We start from the raw sequence: 23832 nt of genomic DNA, 5'->3' as shown, positions 1-23832 counted from the left end.
TGGTTATTTATTATTGACTCAAGGGAAAGTTGAAGGTAAGATACTGATCAGCTGCACATGCGTGTAGGGTAGAATGAAGCATTTGAGGACAAGACTGAAATACTGATTTATGAAAAAGAACATTTTCTGACTGATTCCCATTAATGTATCTGGCCCACAAATTAGGGTTTCAGAAAACGAGCATTTTCAAGATAATAGTAATCTTTTAAGGCTCCACAAAACTTTATACATTTGGAGAAAGTCTTCTGAAAAACATGGCCTTCTGACTCTCTTAGGAAGCAGAAAAAAAAACTATCTTGAGCAACAGGTGTTAAATTAAGACGGAGCTACATAAATAATGTAGGAACCTTATTTCTCTTGCCATATTGGAATTGTCCGTTGCTCATTAAAAGTACAGTGAAGTGTTTTGGAGTCTGGTCTCCTTGGCAGCCTTTGTGCTAGACGTAGCACACTACTAATCATCTAACTTACAGCTTCTGGCAAACCTACAGCAACGTTGTTATTGAAGCACCGTCATTTACATAATTAGCTGCTGAACAAGGCATCAGATATCTTTGTTAATGTGGATGTGCAGCTTCTATTTTTAGATGGCTAATTCTTCTGCTTGCAATTATATGAATGCAATCATTTGTGCAATTATGCATTAAGATTTGATGACGTCAAAAAATTGATTAATGATTAATTGCTTTTTTGCATAACATATCGGTATGAATGATACATTTATTGCAGGAAAAAAAATAAAAAAAATATATAAGGAAAGGATGTTATAGGTGCTTATATATATATATGCAGGGACAGACTGTGGGGTGTAAATGACCCAAAGGGGCTGCTATCCATGGGACCCTGCCCCCGGGGGAGGGCAGTGGGGGAGTAATGGCAGTAGCGTTCGTTGAGGGGGGCGGGCCCTGGTGCGTGACTCGCAGCCGGGCCCCGCTCCCCCCGTACCGCCGCATTTGGCACATTCAGACCTTGTATGTACGTGTATATAGCTACATTATATTTATGTAGCACTACTGGAATATGCAGCTCAGTGCAATATTGCAATGTAGAAAAGTACACACAGAGAGGGCAAACTAATAAAAATAAGTCTAAATATACATAGATTAAGGGCCATGTTGTAAGAAACACAGTTGAAAGAAGTCCCTGACTTTTATAAAAAAAAGTAAGGGTACCGAGAAGGCTATTGGCCATTTTCTGCTGGTGTATATGTAACGCGGTGGCCTATAACTTCTTGAAACACTGGACCAACTAGTGTTTGCCCCACCAGCACACATCTGAGGTAGCACACCTTAGTACTGAATAAACTGAGATTCACATGATGTTGCGAATAAACTCAGGAACACTTTATTTACCCCAAGCCACTGGGCCTCAGCCTGCTACCTATTTCCCTTCTCCTTCCTTCCAGTCAGGAACTCTGTATCTTCTTACAGACTGGCGGCACAGGGGTCAGCCTTGCATTTGAGGCATATTCGACCCTGCTTAACCTAGACCCTTTTCCATTGGGTGCCTATCTGAGTGAGGTACCTCAGGACACTGGTTCCTTTGTTTCTCCTTGGAGGAAACTCAGATGCTCATATTATTAACCTAGCACTCTTACTGCTTACAGTGAGCTCCACAACTCTATCCTACCACCATCTCTATCCATTTAACCTATTTAACTGTTCTGCTTAGTACCTTTCTGAGGGGAGGAGCTTCATGCTCAGGCCCAGATTTGTGGAAAGGCCACCTAGGCCTGGGCCTAGGGTGGCAGGATTTTAGGGGGGCGGCATGCTGCCCAACCACACCCACATTGGTTTAAAAACACTGGGGATGCTCAGGAGATACAATCATTTTTTAAATTTCCCGTGCGCCAATCCCCATTGCTCCATTCCAGATGATGAAAATTTGCGCGAATAAAGGGGAGGGGCGACAAACGGCAGCGGGCCTAGGGGCGCCAACTATGTAAATTCGGCCCCGTTCATGCTCTCTGGCATCATTCACTAGTTCTTCCTTTCAGCCAATCTCAATATTATATAACTTATATAATACAAGAGCACCACCTAACCATCCTACTTCTTACATATATATACTGTATGGCAGTGGAGAAAAGCCAATTGACAGCTGCTCCCTATATGTGTGGCCGGCGTGGGATATGCACACACAGATAAGGCAGCTGATTGACTGTTCTCTACTGGCGTATCCATATATTGTATTTCCAAATTCTACCATTGTTTACACGGATAACTGCAATGTATTTCTACATGTGCACCTTCAAAATAAAATTTTCCCACAAAGCCTTGCACACAACTGTGATTATCTTAATAAAAAGCTTTGTTAATAACAGAAAATGCAAGGCCTTGTGGAAATGTTAGTCTTGGCTTGAGGGACGATCAACTGTATTCATAGCCAGAACTAGGGGTGGAGTAATAGTGACTTACAGACAGATACAGTGTCCTCACTAGGGTTGCACAGGGCCGGGAGAGACCCTAGTTATTTTAATGTTATGTACACCCACAGAGCAGATTTCGGCATTTGGAAGTTCTCTGGAGTCGGGGGATTCTTGTTAAAGACTTGTGTGGGCTGTGATTAGCTCTGGCAGGTCAGAATCAATGTGTAAATTAGCTTTGCACTGCCAGTAAGATTGTAATCTTTTTCCTATACCTGTGCTTCAATTACAGCATGTGCTTAAGGGCCCTGGCCAGTGTAACTGTGTACAGTACATCAATATACCATCATTAGAAATTAGGCCTATTTGCCTAAGCAGTAGTGATGGGTGAATAAATTGTGGCGAATTCCCGCATTTCGCCGCCGGTGAATAAATTTGTGAATCTCCCGCAAAAATTCGCTGGTGAAAATTCGCCAGCATCAATTTCCGATTTTTCCGTGAAAAAGTTCGAATTGCAATGCCAGCTGTTTTATATTAATTTTCTTTGTCTTTAAGGAAGCAGATGAAGCTTTGCTCGGCAATCTTGAGCTACAGATCCAATCACAGTTCCTGCAAGATGATATAAATGCAGCAAAGGAAAGGTACAAGAAGGTAAAGTATCTGCAAAGCATTGTTTTTTACTATGAACATAAGAAATGAATACAGATGCTATCACGGTAGGGCTCATTTTTAAACACTGGGCAAATATGCACTTGGTTAGTATCTCCTAGCAACATGTATATACGTAGGCAATAACAAAAATTTCCTCTACCACAGATTGGCTTTTATTATGTCAGTCATATGACACACTGGAAAAGCTGTGACCAATGAACCAACGTGTTTGGTTTTACAGACCCATGCAAAAACAATAACAAACTGTAAAACTTTTATTCAACAGAACCTCATGGAAATCCAGACCTATGTAAGCATATTGCAGCAGATCATTCAAACGACACCCCCTGTAGCAGCTATTACAGTCGGCATGGGCGAGGTAAGACCTGTGTAATTAATTTTTACAAAAAGACATAGAGAAATGGTGAAATGTTCAACTCTATTAAAGGGGCAGCTGAACATACACTTCATTTATTGGTTTAATTTAAAAAAAATCGTATAACAGTGCATAATTAGCAGGTTCATGCAGCCATTACACAACAGTAAGCAACTCTAACACCACAAGCTGCACAGTATAAGTCTTGAGCACAGTGACATCAAGATAAACAGGGCAGGGAGAGGGAGACTGAAGCTACTCCATGGTGCAGATTTACTAAAGGGCGAAGTGGCTACCGCTAGCGACTTTCCGACAGCGTTGCCACCTGCAAGGACATTGCTGATTTACGAACAGGCGCAGGTGCCAATTTGCTAGCGAAAGAGACTGGCACTAGCGGTCATTCGCACTTTAACGGATGTTACTCCACAAATTCACTTAAATGCAGATTTACTGAACGTTACCTCTTTCACCAGGCGAAGTGCATTAAAGTAGCTAGATCTTCCTCAATCTTTTGTAACTTACATTATATTCTGTGAGCCAAAAATGCATCAAAATCAAAAAAACGCTGGCGTCTTTTCCTTTTTTCAGCCTGATTGCCTGCAAAAGACCTAACAAACTTTTTTTGGGTAACCTGATTTCCCCCATACATTTGCAAACATATGGAACATTCATTTTACAGTGGGCTCATGTGTAGGGCATTAGAATAACTCTATTGTCTTTATTAAGGTTCCCTGGACATGTGTTTTTTTTTAAAAAGTTTAACTTGTAAGTATATGCACCAACATTTAACATAAAGACGTCCATGCAACTTTAAATTTCCCGCCCTATGCAAATTGACCTGAGCGCAAGATCACTAGTGAAGTTTCGCTAGGCAGAAATGAACACTAGTGCATCCTCACTATCAAATGCCGAAGTAACGCTAACGAAAAGTCGCCAACGTTCGGGGGGGGGGGAGAAACTCCGCATTTTAGTGAATTAGCTTTCTCTGAGCAAATTATCGTCTGGTGAAGTGTTGCGCTGGGTGAAAAGTGGACGCTGGCGACTTTTCGCTGGTTAGTAAATCTGCCCCCATGTTTGGTAGATTATCTAATTACCAGTGCAATCACCTTACATAATGTACTTCTTAGGGTAAGGCCACACTAAGCGATAGCGCGGCGATTTGACTCGCCGCGACTATTCGCCGCGACTTTTAATCCTCAATCGCTGGCGAAACTTTGGCGCTGGCGTCTATGGGAAATCGCGCAAAATCGCCAGCGTAAAAACACACGCGGCGATCTTTTTTCTATTGTCGCTCGAAATCGCCTAGCGAGGCGATTTCGAGCGACAATAGAAAAAAGATCGCCGCGTGTGTTTTTACGCAGCGATTCCCCATAGACGCCAGCGCCAAAGTTTCGCCAGCGATTGAGGATTAAAAGTCGCGGCGAATAGTCGCGGCGAGTCAAATCGCCGCGCTATCGCTTAGTGTGGCCTTACCCTTAGCTGTAACCCAAAACAACAAAGGGTGAAGGGAAGGAGCTGTTTATAAATAATTCATCATCTTTAGTTTAACTTAACTAATTAATGGTAAGGGAAATGGGAATGAGAAATAAGGTTGCACTACTGCTGCTCCTATGCATTTTTTGTAATGGAAAGCATCTATTTTCAACGTAAGTTTAATTTATTTTGCTTGTGATGAAAACAGTGGTACAGGTATTGGATCCGTTAAATGGAAACCCACTATCCAGAAAGCTCTGAATTACGGGAAGGCCATCTCCCATACACTCTATTTTATCCGAATAATCCAAACTTTTTAAAATAATTTCCTTTTTCTCTGTAATAATAAAACAGTACCTTATACTTAATTCCAGTTAAAGGAAAACTATACCCCCAAAATGAATACTTAAGCAACAGATCGTTTATATCAAATTGAATGACATATTAAAGAATCTTACCAAACTGGAATATATATTTACATAAATCTTGCCCTTTTACATCTCTTGCCTTGAACCACCATTTTGTGACTCTATCTGTGCTGCCTCAGAGATCACCTGACCAGAAATACTGCAGCTCTAACTGTAACAGGAAGAAGTGAGGAAGCAAAAGGCAGAACTCTGTCTGTTAATTGGCTCATGTGACCTTACATGTGGTTTGTATGTGTGCACAGTGAATCGTACGATCTCAGGGGGCGGCCCTTATTTTTTAAAATGGCAATTTTCTATTTATGATTACCCAATGGCACATACTACTAGAAAAGTATATTATTATGATAATGGTTCATTTACATGAATCAGGGTTTTACACATGAGCTGTTTTACTCAGTATCTTTTAATAGAGACCTACATTGTTTGGGGGGTATAGTTTTCCTTTAAGAAATAATTAATCCTTACTGGAAGCAAAACCTGCCTATTGGGTTTCTTTTAAGTTTAAATGATTTTCTAGTAGATGTGATTATCCAAATTAGATATATACTGTATGTATTATCTGGAAAACCCCAGGTCCTGAGCATTGTGGGTAACAGGTCCCATACCTGTATATTGGTGCAGGCGATGAGGAACCTGGGAACAATGTGCTATAAGGAATTTGTTGTACGTGTTCATTATATTCATGTATTGTGTTGTTTTAAGTGGTTCTGTGTTTTCTGTTGTCCCGCTATGGTGAGCTCATATTTGGGACCTCTCCAGACTAGAAGGTTTTTTGAGCCTTATCCTAACAAGGAGATACAATCTGGAGGCTCATTTACTATTGGGCTTTAGTGCTAACATATCAATGCTGTATGAACATCAGTGTTTCGGAGCCTCTGATCATTTTGAATCATTAGATGTCAGTGAGGGGTAGCTAAATGGGTAACGACACACATGGAATATTCTGCCCTATTTTAATTGAATGCTTGGCTCTGGAGGCACAGGGAAATAGACTGGCAGGTTCCATGGAGCTGATATATGAATCAAATCTAGACTTCTTGGAATCAAGTTATTTAAGGAATCTGGCTAGTCACCAGTGAACCGTGTTATCTTTTTATGGACTTAAATTCCCTTGGTGCGGACAGAATGCTCTGAGAAACCACATCCAAGGAGGACTCGGAATTTATTCATACATGATTTCTAATGCAATAAACAGTAGCCTCCATCAATAATCTTATTTCTGTGTTTATTATGTCATACAATTCAGAAGGGATGTCAAAGACATCATTCTTTTGTGATTAAAACTGACAAAATTCAAATATTGCCCCAGAAGGACACAGTGGATTCTCAGCTGCTTTTAGTTCCTCCAACCACATACTTAATGAATGTGCATCTGTTCCAGGTTTTCACAGGAACCCAGATCTAATTAAATGGGTTAAATAAAATTTAAGCACACATAGGAGATCTTGTAGTGTAATATAATTGTAATACATTTGTTATTAATAAAACTGTTGAATTAATTATATTTATACTTCTATAAATATAATTACATTTGAAACTTTAATTGCGCGCAATAAATTTAAAGGAACAGTTCAGTGTAAAAAATAAAAACTGGGTAAATAAATGGGCTGTGCAAAATCAAAAATGATTCTTATATCAGGCCCGGACTGACAATCTGTGTGTTCGGGCATTCTCCCGACGGGCCGCTCTACATTTTATTTAAGTGGGCCGCTCCTCACCTTCAACACAGCACTGATTGCCTCAGGAGCTCTTTGAATGCATCCGATGGGCACTAGGACCGCTCCTCCGTCCTATCTCCCACGTGGCTCTGCCCCTCCCACTCCTCTCACGCTGCTGCTGCTGCCGTGCTGTGTGAGTGTCCCTGCAGCCCATCTATGGAGTACTCTGGGTACTGAGGGCTGTCCACCTTTCATTCTCAATATATTTAGGATTGTTTAGTCTTCTTGGGCTGGTCTTATCCTACCCCATAATAAAATGATTTATGCTGGCTTAATTAAGATCTATTTCTGTCTTGTTATTACAGAATAAATGAGGTATTTTTTGTTTAAATAGGATGCTGTGAAAAATGTTTCTGGATAAAGTTTTTTTCTGGGAAATATCAGGAAAGGTTTATGCAAAAAATGAAGGAAGGACAGATGATTTATATTAATTTTTTATTTAGGAATGGCAGCTATTATTTATATTTAGGAATGGCAGCTATTATTTATATTTAGGAATGGCAGCTATTATTTATATTTAGGAATGGCAGCTATTATTGTTTGTGCCCTGGTGAACATTGCTTGTTTATATGTGATTCAGTGTGCTGCTCATTAATATAAAGAAAATAACACCCTCCTAATCCTTACTAATTCCTTTCTATACATCTTCAACTGTGATGCTTGGGGTGGGGACCAGGGCCGGGCCACGCCGCACAGGCGCCCAAGGCAAGCCGGCGGACGCAGCGCCGGTTTAGCACAAGTGCGCATGCGCAATGTGTGCTCGCGTGCGCATGCGCAAGAAGCGGTGGTTTTTCTTCTTTCGCTCTTCTGCGCATGCGCAAATTAGTACGAATATGCGCTAGCGGAGAGAAATGTAATCGCGCGCATGCGCAGGAGCGCAGGTATCTATAAAAACCGCAAAGAGTCGGGCACTGGACTGGGGGTAGGCAACAGAGGAGGCGCGTGCCTGGCGCCCCCCCAGCTTTGCGCCCTAGGCACGTGCCTTATCTGCCTACCCCTAGTTCCGGCCCTGGTGGGGACTGAATGGATGAACCTGAGGGACAGGTGTATTTCTCCTGCAAATGTTATATGAAGGGAGTGTGACTGTGGGATAGCAGGTATAGTAGAGAGAGATGGTGTCTATAGTAACAGTGGATAATAGTCTCTGGGAAGGGAGTGTGACTGTGGGATAGCAGGTATAGTAGGTAGAGATGGTGCCTATAGTAACAGTGGGATAATAGTCTCTGGGAAGGGAGTGTGACTGTGGGATAGCAGGTATAGTAGGGAGAGATGGTGTCTATAGTAACAGTGGATAATAGTCTCTGGGAAGGGAGTGTGACTGTGGGATAGCAGGTATAGTAGGGAGAGATGGTGTCTATAGTAACAGTGGATAATAGTCTCTGGGAAGGGGCTGTGACTGTGGGATAGCAGGTATAGTAGAGAGAGATGGTGTCTATAGTAACAGTGGGATAATAGTCTCTGGGAAGGGGCTGTGACTGTGGGATAGCAGGTATAGTAGAGAGAGATGGTGTCTATAGTAACAGTGGATAATAGTCTCTGGGAAGGGAGTGTGACTGTGGGATAGCAGGTATAGTAGGTAGAGATGGTGCCTATAGTAACAGTGGGATAATAGTCTCTGGGAAGGGAGTGTGACTGTGGGATAGCAGGTATAGTAGGGAGAGATGGTGTCTATAGTAACAGTGGATAATAGTCTCTGGGAAGGGAGTGTGACTGTGGGATAGCAGGTATAGTAGGGAGAGATGGTGTCTATAGTAACAGTGGATAATAGTCTCTGGGAAGGGAGTGTGACTGTGGGATAGCAGGTATAGTAGAGAGAGATGGTGTCTATAGTAACAGTGGATAATAGTCTCTGGGAAGGGAGTGTGACTGTGGGATAGCAGGTATAGTAGAGAGAGATGGTGTCTATAGTAACAGTGGATAATAGTCTCTGGGAAGGGAGTGTGACTGTGGGATAGCAGGTATAGTAGGGAGAGATGGTGTCTATAGTAACCCTATACCCTACTGTAAATGATAAGTATATTAGAAGTCACTGAGGGCTTGTTCTGTGACCATATAAAGGCACAAGGCTGCAGGCTGAGTTATACAGGGAACTCGGAGTATCACTCATGTATTATAAGGGATAATGTACCCCCTACTGTAAATGATAAGGATATTAGAAGTCGCTGAGGGGTTCTGTGACCATATAAAGGCACAAGGCTGCAGAATCTTTAACATATTTTTACATGAATTACACTTAAGAAAGAAAGGCAGCTCATTTTGCACATAATTTTTTGCAGTTTTACCCCAATATATGAGTGGATGTGTACAAGATCATCACATGTTTACATGTGGGCTGCTTTGATTTTTTTTTGCCCGGGCTGCTTTTTACCCCCAGTCCGGCCCTGTCTTATATAGTTGGTTAGACAAAAATGTTATGTATAAAGGCTGGAGTTAGTTGATTTTGATCCCTGACTCCCCGCTCAGATTCAAAAGCAAACTAACTGAACAGTTATGGCTCCCAGTTTGTTTTTGTTCATTTGGAACAGCTTGTTTGGAACAAATGTTTTTGGAATAAGTTGGAATATAAAGATACACTTAAAAGTGTGAAGGTTAGGGTTCCCTAAAACCTCAGTAATTATCGTATTATTATGCTCATCCACTAAAGTAAGGGGAGTGATTTAGAGAAGTAAGTGAATATTTAAAATACCTTGTACCCATTGTTTTACAAGTTCTAGTTTCAGGTATTGGACCTGTTATTCAGAATTAGTGATGGGTGAATTTATTTGCCAGGTGCGAATTCCCGCGATTCGGCGCCGGCTAATAAATTTGCGACACAGCCGCGAAAATTCACCAGTGTAAAAAAAAATGTACGCCGGCGTCCATTTTTTTTGGATGCTGGCACATTTTCGCCAGCGAATGTGCGCCGGCATCCAAAAAACGCAGTTTTGCATTTTGTTTGAATTATTCGGCGAAACGCCCCAAATTCGCTATTCACTATTCAGAATGCTCGGGACCAGGTGTTTTCAAGGTACTGTTTAATTATTACAGAGAAAAGGGAAATCATTTGAAAAACGGAAATTATTTCTGGATAACAGGCTTTTTTTTTCTGGCTTTCTGGATAACAGGGTTCCAGATAACCATACCAATAGCAAGACCAAGACAGGATTCTCGCATTCCCTTGTTCCCAACCTCCCTTTACCCTTGTTCTTTAATAGCATATTATGGTGTCATTAAAGGGGAAAGAACCATTTTTTGACATTGTTCAAAAACTATGGTGACTTTTTTCCCTAGCGAATAAATGTTTCCACCAGCTGCAAAAACCATGTAATGATGAAACTTAACTGGATCATTTCATGCCATATGCAACTGCTTGTTTATTAATCACCAGGATTTTCCAGACTAGATTTTATAGGTACCACTTATACATGGGCAGTAGTGATGTGTGGGCTGGCCTGATACCTGCAGATTGGGCTGGTTTTGAGCCGACTACGCTGCTCCTCTTGCAGGCAGGGCTTGCCTTAGGCCTATTGGACCAATAGGGCCCCGCACCTCTGGGGGCCCCGCACCACAGGGCAGCACAGATAATATTTCCCTCAGCACATGATGCTGCCTGGCCTGCCCCCAACTTTGAGAGTCCAGCCCATCCACAAATCCATAGGTCCAGCCCACCCCCAACTCTGATAAGCCAGCCTATCCCCCAACTCCATAGGTCTAGCTTGCCCCCAACTCTCATAGGCCCAGCTTTCCTCCAACCTTGATAGGCCCTGCCTGCCCCCAATCCAACCAAGCCTGCTCCCAAGCTGAATCGGCCCAGCCTGCCCCAAACTAATTGGCCCAGTCCACTCTCCTATTTCCTCCCTCTCTCTCTTACCCTGTGTGCCCCTATTATGTGCCCCTATTTCATCCCTCTCACTCTCTTACCTTGTCTGCCCCTTTACTTTCTATTTTGTGCCTGTATGCACTTATTTTCCTAAATACTTGGTGTGTCAGTAGCCAGAAACACTTTGTCTAGGGGCCCCGCCAACATGGTCCCAATTGGGCCCCACATTTGATAGGATCAGCCCTGCTTGCAGGTCTCATTCAGGTTTAGGCGGAGCTCATCTGCTTGCTCTTCCTGCCCACGACTTTAGACTGCCAGCTTCCGACTTCCTGTTTTATAGACTCACGCCTGCTCCATCCTGCCGTTTTGTGACATCATCAGTGGGTCGGTGCTGGTCTATAAATGGAGTTGTGGGAAGGTGGGTCTGGTGCCGGTCGAGGTTTTCTTGGCCCCTAACATCACTAATGGGCAGGTCTCTTCGTTTTATGGTATTAGGAACTTAACCCAGCAAAATAAGTAGGGTATAATGCCTATGTATTATATTATTTCATTATCTATGTATTATATCACTTTGTCTATATGTATATGTATATCATTGTAGCTATGTGTTATTTATATTGGTTACGTAAATGTGTGCCATAGGACACCGGTTAAATCCTTCTGTTTCCTACAGGAAAAGCTGATATCTGAAAGAAGAATCCCAATCTTGCAGAGCCAGCTAGAGGAATATAAGAGCATTCTGTGTCAGCTTCAAGCTCAGAAGTTAAAATTTCAGTCTGAGGTAATAAAACCAGAATATCCATAATACGTATTTTTTTTAAAAAGGCTCTTTGTGTGTTATAGTAATTTAAGATACAACAAATCTCAGTTAAAGCTCTCCATAGTTTTTGGCCATAAGTCAGCGCTGTCATGTTTAGAGAGTAAGTTCCCCCACCATGTTTGGATTCTCAGACTGGAAGTCAATACCTGGCGCCTGTCTCAATGCAATAACAAAATGCAAGTGCACTTGATATATTTTTTTTAAAATAATAGTTTATTATGTAATGCTGGACTTTTACCATGTCAGTACAGGTATGGGATCCATTATTTGGAAACCTATTATCCAGAAAGCTCAAAAAAACTCAATTTTATCCAAATAATCCAAATTTTTAAAAACGATTCCCTTTTTCTCTGTAATAACAAAGTAGTTGGTTGTACTTTATCCAAACAAAGATTTAATGAATCCTTATTGGAAGCAAAACCAGCCTATTTGGGTTTTCTTATAAACTTAAGATATGAAGATCCAAATTACAGAAAGATCCGTTATTCGAAAAGCCCCAGGTCCCAAGCATTCTGGATAACAGGTCCCATACTTGCACCATCTTTTTAAATCTCAAACCACAAAATTACATTCATGCATTTTTAGTTAAAAAGCAAGATTTATTGTCACATATTAAAATCCATTAGACCCCACAAAAAGCCTATGGGCAGATATATCAAGGGTCGAATTTCAAAGTAAAAAATACTTCGAAATTCGACCATCGAATTAAAATACTTTGACTTTGAATATCGAAGTCGAAGGATTTTTCACCAAATTTGGCCATTGAACAAAATTTTAGCGCACGATCGAACGATTTTACTTCGATGTGTAAAGAAAAATGCATTATAAGGTCCCCATAGGCTAACATAGCACTTTGGCAGGTTTAATTTGGCAACTATTGAAGTCGAAGTTTTTTTAAAGAGACAGTACTTTGATTATCGAAAATTCGAACTATTTTACTTTGAATCGAATTCGAAGTAAATTCGAATGGTTGAAGTATCCAAAAAATTACTTTGAATTTTGAATTTTTTTACTTCGAAAATTCCCTCGAATTCACTTCGACCCTTGATAAATCTGCCCCCTAATGTGTTAGATGCTTACCTAATCATAGGCATCCAAAGAACAAATACAGAGGTTTACATACAGTAAATATAAACTCTCAATGAGCCCTCCCACATTTAAAAACCAATCTAGATGTCCCCTGCCCATCTGCGTAGATACCTAATAGACAAAGCATCATAACAATCAATAATGTTCCTCAGTGGTAGTATAAACTAACCACATTCTGGGGTATAATAGACCAATCCAAAATGTGTATCAACTATAATCAATATTACACTGTTTTCAAATTCAATCTGGTAAATTATCTCAAAACCATATAAAACATATTACATCAAAAGTAAAATTCATCCCTAAAGTCAAGTGTGTCTGTAAGCAAAAAATCCAATAAACCTCTCGTATGTGTAAAAATGTCACCTTCACTAATATTTGTTTTTACCTGTTTTTTTGCTAGTGCTGAGAAATACTTTAAATCACTACCATTGCATTTATCATGATATTTAGGGGGTTATTTATCAAAGTCTGATTTTGTCTCAACATTTTCTGCTACAAACTCCTCTCCGGTTTTTTACACTTATTTATTATTACATTTTCCCGAAAATTAGCTTTTTGGGAAAAAATCCAATTTTCATGATTTTTTCAGATTTTCCCTCGAAAACTCAGATTTCTTATGCTTTTTGGCCTGGAAACTACAAAAACTTTGGGGTTTTGCATGAAACCCAGTGCACAAAAATCATTAGAACTTCTCCCATTGACTCAACAGGTTTGAGATGCTGGATTTTCTAATTCAAATTTTTCCATCCTTGGGGTTTATAAATTCTGAAAAATTCTGGATTTTTTAAAAGTCTGATTTCATAAAATAAAAATCACAAATTTTTCGGGATTTTTGCATTCAGAGTTTAGTAAATAACCCCCATAGTATTTTTTATCTGATTAATATGTTATCAACTACGGTCTTTCAAAGCCCTCATAGTACAGCCTACATATTGTTTCCTACAGTTACCGCAAGTGATTAAATGAATCAATCCGACACTGTTGCAATTAAGGAACTGTTTGATTTTATATTTTTTGTCTGTAAATGTGAATTGAAACTCCAGTGAAACTGTCAGTTATTTAATTTAAAAAATTAGATATACTAGATTGGTCAGTTTATACATTATGGGGCAGATTTATCAAGGGTCGAATTTCGAAGTACAAAAAACTTTGAAATTCGACCATCGAGTTGAAAAACTTTGAATTTGAATATCGAATTTGACGTTTTTTTGGCCGAATGTGAAATTCCTACAATCGAAATTTTTTCGATCGAACAATTAAATCGAATGATTCCAACAATTTTAGCGTACGAGCGAAGGATTTTTATTCAATGTGTAAAGACTTAGAAAAAGTTTGTAGAAGGTCCCCATAGGCTAACATAGCAATTCGGCAGGTTTAATTTGAAGTCGAAGTTTTTTAAAGAGACAGTACTTCAATTATGGAATGGTCGAATTTTCTAACGATTTTTTCTTTGAATCGAAGTCGAAGTAAATTCGAAGTCGTAGTATCCTATTCGAAGTATCCAAAGAATTACTTCGAAATTCAAACTTTTTGTTCGAAAATTCACTTGAACCTTAGTAAATCTGCCCCTATGTGTTACTGCACTTAAATTACTACTCTTCCATGCAAAATACTTTGTCCTGCATTATATATGTTGGGTTTTAACTTGAGCTTGAAGAACAACTCAAATTAATTTACAGCACAGATTTTTTTTAAAAAAATGTGCAGGTCCAAGAATGGCATTACTGAGGAAGATATATTTCTTTAAGAGTGTATCATGTGCTTTTTGTATGAAGAAATGTTATGTAGCGACCATTTCTTTCCTTTTGTTATAATAACAGTTGGTGAGTAAATGGTTTCCGCAGAATTGCATTATATCTAGGTATCATGGCGCCATCTTGTGTATTTTTGTTCTCATGCCACTGTACTTTTGAATAACAGCCATTTTAAGCATTTTCCTGAATTTAAGTTTATCTTAGTATATTAACCCCACAAGGTCAATTGAATTTGAAGAATACAAAAACAGATTTACATCTGCCAATGCAGGAAAGACTAATAATAAGAGAATACAACTCTTTGAAGGACAAAAATACTGGATGGCTAGCCAGTGATAAACACAAACACACACACATACTGCTACTGAAAAATGCCTTACCCTTTAAACAAAACAGGGATTGTTGTCCATATATTGCAATATATTTAAGCTGGCCAACTACGTCAAAGTCATCCCATATCTGGCCAGTCCTATGCTCAATTTTATCTGATTCATTAAGAATTCTATTGCTTCATTATACATTTTACAAAGGGACTAAGTTTTACCTGCAACTTACTAGCTGCTTTCAAAGTAAAACTCCCAGACTTGGCTGCCCTTTTATTAGACACCAGTGGGATCACCTGACTATAGTTGGAGGGGGTGGGAGCTACAAAATGGAGCTGGTCACTGCTCTTGTAGAACTATAACAAACAAGGGAAAGTTGTGCTCACCAGTAATTTTTAAAAACCAAAAAAAATATTCTATTCTCTTTTGAGAGGATTCTGTTAGCCTAAATAATGATATGACTGCTACACTGGGCCCAACCGACATTATTCCAACTTGATTTATCCACAAAAGGGCCATATACATGTAGAAGTGATTGCACCATGTAGATACGTACTGAGAATGCCAGTGGGGCTCATTTATTTTGCACAGTCAATTTATGTGCCCTGCGCATGGTTATATTTATAAAGCTGAATAAGAGTGTGCAAATAGAATTGTGATTTTTTTTTTTCGCAATGCAAATGTCTATAAGAGCTTTTTAAATATGTAAAAAAAATTGGAAATGGTGTTTGAATTACGTCACGACTTTGGTGGCGGAGAAAACAGTTTTGTAAATTACGAATTTAAGTTGCTGTGATATTTTTGCGCACAACAACTTCGCTCAGCGGGCGCACTCACGCAAGCACCTGTGTCATTTGCGAGCCATTTGCGAAAATTTATTCAAATTCGCAAAAAAACGGTAAGAGGAGCAGAACAGTGCAATATATTAGCGTACAGGAAAAAGCATGTGCAGTACAACCATTGGCGAATAAATATGCGCTGCACTAACTTTATAAATGACCCCTGGTGTTGTGCTTCATTTTGTACAGACCTTGATGCTGGAGCAAACCATTAAGAGCACGCAGGAGAGTTATGACGATGAAATACAGCTGTACAATGATCAGATTGAAGTCCTCAAGAAAGGAATGGAGGAAGCGGAAAAGTCACAGGAAACGTTAACGAATGATTGTCGCCATCTAGCCATATATCAGCAATCCTTAGAGCATGAACTTGAGAGGTATAAACGTATCATTGAGAATGAGGATAACAGGTAGGTTTGCTAAGCAATGCGGCACAATTTCTTTGTACAGCACCATCTACTAGAATAGAAATTATCAGCAGAGTCCGAAGAAGGACTCTTCCTCGGCATATTAATTATTTTATTGCTGATGGTATCACAAATCTTTATTTGTATTAGAATTCTATATAGTTATACTGCAGCATATTGGCTAAGAAGGGGTCTTTATTTAGAAGATTTACTTGTGAATCACTCAGGGGTAACACAAAGCACAATTAACAGCGGGGAAGACCAAGAACAATATGTTGGAAGGTTTCTGAAACAGAAACAACAAAGTGCAGTAACACAACAGCCTATGTCATTGAAATTAAGTCTAATCTTAGCCAATTTTCACAGCGCCACCTTGTGACCATTTTAGTGCAGCACACAATGCTGCATTTTTGCCTTGTAGTGCTGGGGTCCAGAGTTAATTCTGGCTTGGGCAATCCCTGCAATGGTATTTTCTGTTTTACTTGTTCTATACATGGGTTTCTTCCAGTTACTTTGTTTTCCTTCCATATTCCAAAAACACAGGCAGGTAAATTAGGAATGGGGACTAATGATGGGCGAATTTCTCCCGTTTGGCTTTGCAGAAAATTTTGCTTAATTTGCCAAACGATGAATTTTGACGCCAGCATCAATATTGACGCCCACGTCAATTTGCATCAATTTTGACACTCACATCAATTTTGACACCAGCATTAAAGTCAATGGGCGTCCGAATAGTGTTGACACGCAATGGTTTTGACGCAATCGACTTTCAACATTTTCTGGAGGCCGGCGAATTCTCGCCAGCGAATTTTTGCGGGGGTTTCGAAAATTTATTCGCCGATGGTGAAACACGGAAATTCACTGCGAATTCGCGCCTGGCTAATTTATTTGCCCATCACTAATGGGGACCTTAAACTGTTCATTTCACTGGGGGAGGGACTGATGTGAATGATGTATAATCTCTGTAAAGTGCTGTGTAAATGTGTTGGCACAATACAAATACCAGGAAATAAATAAAATACTGTTGGTTTTTAAACAAATTACACATAACAATAATTATGAAAGGATAATCTATTTCATGTAGATAAACAACTGGGGTAATACAGGTAAGGGATCTATTATCTGGAAACCTGTTATCCAGAAAGCTCAGACTTCTGGGAAGGCCACTCCCATTTACTCCATTTTAATCAAATAAGTCCACATTTTAAAACGTATTTCCTTTTTCTCTGTAATAATAAAACAGTACCTTGAACTCGACCCAGTAAATATATTATTAATCCTTATTGGATGCAAACAGTCCTATTGGGTTTAATTGATTTTTTAGTTGACTTAAAGTATCGTGATCCACATTACGGAAATATCCCTTTATCCAAAAAAACCTGGTTTTGAGCATTCTGTATAACAGGTCTCATGCCTGTATATTTTCCCCAGTCATGCATTTAATTTTTTTTAATAGTTTGATTTTTATGTAACAAGGATTGAAAGAAAGAATGGAGGAAAAATGGAGAGAGAAGGGGGTGGAATTGGCTGAAGATAGCGTTCATTAGTTGGTAGAGGTGGTGGGCAATTTGAGCCATGGGGTCCATATGTTATCAAATTTACTTGGGCATCCTCTAGCTAGGCAGGTAAGCTTGTACAGTTCCAGTTGTGAGTTGACTAGAGCAAACTCATTAGATGTTGAGAGTAGGAATCGTGTTGAGGTAGTCATATAGGGTAGAGTAGAACTTGCTGAATTCTAGGGTTATCTCAGCAGGAGAGGTCATCACCACTCCATTAGAGGAGATTATTTTGGTGATGGCAGTGGTACAGTGAGGTGGCCTGGCAAGGAAGGCAAGAGGTTTCCCATTTTAATCACAATGTGCAAACACAGTGCTGGTATTTTATGGAGATTGAGGCATCTAAGAGGCGCTGCAAACTCATTGTGAGTGTGTGGCATAGAATTAGAAATGTACCAAGCTCATTCTGAGCCACCGAGAGAGAGATCTATCTTGACCTCCTTTATGTGTGTGGTGAGTGTGGCTTGGCTGGTAGTTATTGCTGTGAGTACTGGTGCTGTGGCAGCTTCTTGAGGGTTCTCATCCAGCATGGGCAGTGAAGATGGAGGTGCAACAACATCTTGGACAGGATGTCTCACAATCCAATCTCTGCGAATCTTCCACCTGCTTTTTTGGCCCCTTGTTACCACCCATGGTCAGCAGGCATTAAGGGGTACTTAACAGGCACCAATTTATAGAGGGGTCACCGACTTAACTGGCGTCAGGATCAATGATACCATTGAGCTCTCTGAAGTGTTCTCTTAAACATATTTTCTGTTGGTAACTTAAGTCATTATATTATTCCAGGCAGTGAATGTTGCTCTTTTTTCAGTTTAAAATACAGATATAGGATCTGTTATCCAGAATGCTTTGGACTGGGGATTTTCCAATATTGGGATCTTCGCTCCCTAAGTCTGCTAAAAGACATGTAAACATTAAATGCACCCAATAGGAATGGGGAAAGGAAGGTTACCATCAAGTACGAGCTGCTGTTTTATTATTACAGAGAAAACGAAAATGATAAAAATATTTGAAATGATTTGCTTAAAATTGACTCTATAGGAGATGGCCCTCCCATAATTTGGAATTTTCATGATAATGGATTTCCAGATAAAGGATCCCATACCTGTTCATTAAGTAGACAGTATTATCCTCTGCATGCATGTCTAATATGTTATATAGAAATTCTGTTTCTCTGTTTTAGATTAAACTCGGCAATAGTTGGAACTCCAATTACTCTTTTTATGCAAAGTTTCAAATCCTCTCAGATGTCAGCAACAAGAGGAAGAGGTAATGATTACAAAGTTTCTTGTGGCAGAAAAAAAAAGAAGACAAATGCATGACAAATTGGAAACTGTAATTGTGTGGGTACAATGATTAATATGTGTTTAATAGGTATACATTAACATGGGAATCCCAGCACAAACATACAAAGCATAGACAGACTGCTAGAAGAGATTAAAACAATCCTTACTTGGGGACGGGGACTATTAGGGGGGCTCGTCTACTGGACTCTGTATTACTTGGAAAATCTGTAGAGGGTTATTGCATATGATGTAACTATAGAATAAGTGGGTGATTTATCAACACTTGAATTCGATTTTTAGTTGTGATTTATTGAGCTAAACTCACAATGCCAAACTAGCATTACAAAAACTTGAATTTGAGAGAAGTATTAAGCACAAAAAGCTCAAATTTAAAAACTCAACCTCAAAAAGCTGCCAAGTTCATGTCAATGGGCATTTTTCTAAGCAAAATGTAAGCAATTTTTTCCCTTCAATTTTTTTAATGTTTTTTTGAGCTTGTAAACTTTTTCCACCATTTCATTCAATCAAATTTGAATTTTTAATAAATAAGCATTTTAAAATGTGAGTGTAGAAAAATACTCTAAAACTACACAAATTGTAATATTGTTGAATAGGCCTCCAATATAAAAATGTGTTGTCTGTAATGAGAGTGTATCAATGCCACATGATTGGTAGCCAAAATTTGATGTAAACAGCCAAGGGATAGAGGGTATAAAGTATAAATTCATTTATAGAAGAGCTTTTCTTACTGTCATGTAGACCAGTCATGTTTCAGTCAAACTTTTTTTTATGTTCTTCTTTATAATAAATAAGGAAAGGGGATCCCCAATCACAGATTATAAAGTAGAAAGCTCACCATTGACTTGGGGGATCTGGCTGCCAAGCCCTTAACCTTCAGCTAGGGGAGCAATTCACCATACAAATACACACAGGCTGTCATTCCACAGACAGGCCAAATAAATCAGAAGTGGTTTATTCCAAAAACATGTCCAGAAGGAAAGCCTTGTGTGTTTTTTGATGCTGGCATTTAATCAGGCCAAGTAAAGCACAAGTTGTTTATTCCAAAAACATGTCCTGCAAAAAGCCTTACATATTTCATGCCTGCTGGCACATAATCATAGACTGAATACTGGCCACAACCTTGTCAATATTAAAATACAAAAGAAACAATAAAATCGAAAAAAAAATATGGAAAAACATAAAGAACAAAAATTGAATATAAGGTAGAAAAGAAATTAAAGTTTAGATTGGCGTATATATAAATTGAGAGCCTAAAAATACAGAGTATACCCTTCTGGAGAAGTGCAGTCTAGCCTTAACATGAGTTGAAAAGTTTTTACTCAATAGTACCCGTTCTTGCTAGGATTTCATGACACAATTCACACCCCTTGGAATGTAAAAAAAAAAAACAAAAGTCAAAGCCCCGTACAGAACTATTAATATTGGTGTGGGTGAGTTGGTATACAAAGGGGAAGAGCCTAAGTCGCAACTTGTGTACTTCCTGTGCAATATATTCTGAATTTACTTAACATTTACTGATAAAAAATTCCTTTTATATTCAGATGTCAGAACATTTCTGTATATGGGAAATGATACCATTTTTTATTCTTAGCCCTCATAGGGGAATGTTAGAGTATTGAGATTTTCTAAAAGTTGAAAGGTTTGAAGAATACAATGTGACATTCTTTAGTCTCCTCTAGCAGTCTGTCTATGCTTAGTCTTATAGTGCTGGTCTACTATTTATCCATATCTACTTATTTTGAAAGAAACATAATTTGGCAGATAGCTATCCTGTTTTAGACCAGGTTCATACTGTAGTTAATCCATATCTACCGGTTTTGATAGAAAGATATTTTGACAGATGATGATAGATAGATAGATAGATAGATAGATAGATAGATAGATTATAGAAATGTTATATCATTGCTGTGGTTATGCATCACTTAAACCCATGTTTGTGTAACAGACATAATGTACTTTTTTGCAGATATCACACTGGCTATACAAGATATTGCTACAGCAAAGCCAAGACAAAAGGGTTTTCAAAGAAAAATGTTAAAAAGAAAAGAGATACCATGCATAGATATTAGTGATATTGACAATAAACATAACGTTTGTGAGAAAATCCAAAGTAGCATAGAGAAGAGCCCCAGGGAAAGTAAACATGATTACTCTACACTTGGTGAAGCAGAATTGGATTCTTTTAAACCTGGTGTGAGTGAAGAAGATGTACCCGATGGGGCACAGATAAGTAAAGCATTTAATAAACTATATGATTTGGTAAGGGGAAGAATGATCACCTATACAATTCCAGAACCCACAGCTGAATTGTTTGCAAAGAGTCGTTATGTTCTTGTAACAGGCCAATCCAGTTATGAGGACCCTTGCTTCTATTCATCTACCACTCAGACCGGTGGTAGGATAAGTGTTAGCATCATCCAGGGTGTGATGCCAGGTAATGACATCGTACCTATTCCTGAGCTGCCCGAACCTTCTGAACCTTCAGACAGTGGAGACGATGAGGCAAATATGAAAGATAAACATCCTGAAAAGCCAGAAGATGTATCAAGGTTTGATGATGAAGATGAAAGAAAAAATAAGAAAGGAAAGCAAACAAGGGGCAAAGATAGAGCTAAAGCTCTGCCAATTATTATTATACCAGATGGAGGCAATAAGTATGATCATGGGCAGCCTCAGATGTATTATACTGGCCCAAATAATGAGGATATGGCATCAAAAGCTTTCAAAGATACAGATTGCTTGCATTCCATGAGCTATGAAAAAGTTGAGGTTGAAGAGTCAGTTGAAAAGACCTCCAATGACAGCATGAAGAGTTACGAAGAAACAGCAACAGTTGTAGAAACTCTGATTGAGAAAACAAGGAAAAAATAAGGAGTTGATTTATAAAACTGCAGATGTTACACCTAATTAATTGATTTCAGCTATTTTAGGAAGAATTATTTCATATCCAAATAAGAATAATTATCAAGGACATTATATTTTGATGATAACTGTATACACTTATGGGTCAAACAGAATGGAATGAATTACTCTGCACAGGGTTGAACTGGGCCAACGGGACACTGGGGCCCTTGTGGGGCCCATAGCCCAGATCCACTGTAACTGCTGCTCCCTGAACTCCCTCCACAAGTAGGAAAAAATGGTAGGGGCAGGGGGGCTGGAAAGGGGTTGCAGCATGGGGGCCCTAAGCAGCAGCCCCGGTGAATCCCAGTCTGACCCTGACTCTGCATGGAGATTGTTCTACTTTACCCATTTTCAGTTTTATTTATAAAATTAAAATGTAAACATTTCTTTAGACAATTCTGCAGATTCTATTTCAGCAGCTCAGTAAACTGATGTAAATACATGTGACATCTGGTTAATTTGCATCCAAATAAAAATCGAATTCCTTGAGCACGCATAACAAATGTGTTGTCATTCTTCTACCTGCCTCAAAGCATCTTTTTACCAGTCAACAATACCAGTCTTTGTGTAGTACTTATTAGCCGTCTACGCAGTGCCAATATTTGTCTTTCTACAGCATGAGCAGAAATATGATACAACGGAAATAAACCGTGACAAAAAGTCAATTTCAAAATTTTATTAAGACAAGAAAACAGGAAAATCTTAGATAATTGTATTCTTCAAAATAAAGAATTTTGCATGGTCACGTTTACACTAGAGTCTCCTTGTGCAGATATCTCTGACAGTGTTCAGTATATATTTATATAATACACAAAAGCCATGAATATCTTGTAAATTATATCCTTATAAACGGTGAGTTCTGATGTCATCAGTTATAAACGGTGAGTTCTGATGTCATCAGTTATAAACGGGGAGTTCTGATGTCATCAGTTATAAACGGGGAGTTCTGATGTCATTTCAGTCACATGACTCATTGAAATTTGTGTATTATAATAAATAAAGTACCCCCAGTTGTAAAATATGAGGATATGAGAAGTTACCTTCGGCCTTCGGCCTCGTGTTTTTATATGGTCATGAAACTCCTCGGTAACTTATAATATCCTTATATTTTACAAGAGGGGGTACTTTATTCACTATATAAACCATATACTTAAAGGAGAAAGGTGCTTCACATATTAAGAACCTATTAAAGGACAACCAATAACATTTTAAAAAACATCAATATAAAATCATCGAAAATGTCTGAACTCATGTTGCTGGTGTCTTGATACAGGGGCGCTGTGTCAATGATGTGGCAGTGCCCCATTAGTTACCAGGGGCGGCAAAAGTGCTGTAAAAAATTCACAACCCTCCTAAACCCGAACTATTTGTTCAGATCCTAAAAGCAAATAGAATTTCTAAGATCTAACAATGTGAATTGAGGAAGGAGTGTACATTTTAAATTTAAAGTCTAAGTCAAGTAGTTTTCTACAACTTTTACCTGGCAAAGTTTTGTATTAGAGGTTTTCATGGATTTTACACTTATATAAATCTCAAATTCTTTTTAAAAAAAATGGGAAAACGACACATTTTTAGAGATTGGTGGAAAATTCTAAATTCAATTGTTAGTAAATGGGCCCCTTAGATTGACCACATTTATGAACTGGGCTTTTGTACATGTTGAAGGTACATTACAAGTAATATTGGCATGAGTAAATTAGGTCTACATGGTATAGATAAAGCAGGCCATTCTACACCTGTGCAATGTTTAGGTTTATTTAGTAACGAAATCCTCATCTTGCAAAAGTCCAGCATACAGTTGTGACCATAGCTGCACAATATTTTGGGTACAATAACTAGAGATGTTGAACCTAGCATTAAAACATATTTTACAGTTCCAGTTCCTTCCTTTATTAACCTGGCTTATGGGTACACCTTGTAGGGGTGGTTGAAGTACTGAAGCATTTGCCACTGTTCTGCTGAAGGTCACAGTTTATATTAATTGCAGTTTGGCTCCATCTACATTGATCAAGAAGATGCC

General features: G+C 38.9%; 1 protein-coding gene across 1 annotated transcript in view; it reads left to right on the top strand.

Moving 5' to 3' along the window:
• Positions 1-22308, top strand: part of bfsp1.L (beaded filament structural protein 1 L homeolog) — a 39299-nt gene extending 16991 nt beyond the window's left edge. The window contains 6 exon segments of the mRNA NM_001092767.1: positions 2921-3016; positions 3303-3395; positions 11484-11591; positions 15828-16048; positions 18785-18870; positions 20875-22308. Coding sequence (NP_001086236.1) covers positions 2921-3016; positions 3303-3395; positions 11484-11591; positions 15828-16048; positions 18785-18870; positions 20875-21779 — 1509 coding nt within the window. The 3' untranslated portion in view covers positions 21780-22308.
• Positions 22309-23832: the final 1524 nt, after the last annotated feature.

Source organism: Xenopus laevis, chromosome 5L (assembly GCF_017654675.1).
Source record: "Xenopus laevis strain J_2021 chromosome 5L, Xenopus_laevis_v10.1, whole genome shotgun sequence".
In the NCBI taxonomy this organism is placed as follows: Eukaryota; Metazoa; Chordata; class Amphibia; order Anura; family Pipidae; genus Xenopus; species Xenopus laevis.
The sequence above is the reverse complement of the archived record's forward strand: the minus strand, read 5'-3'. Positions and strand labels throughout refer to the sequence as shown.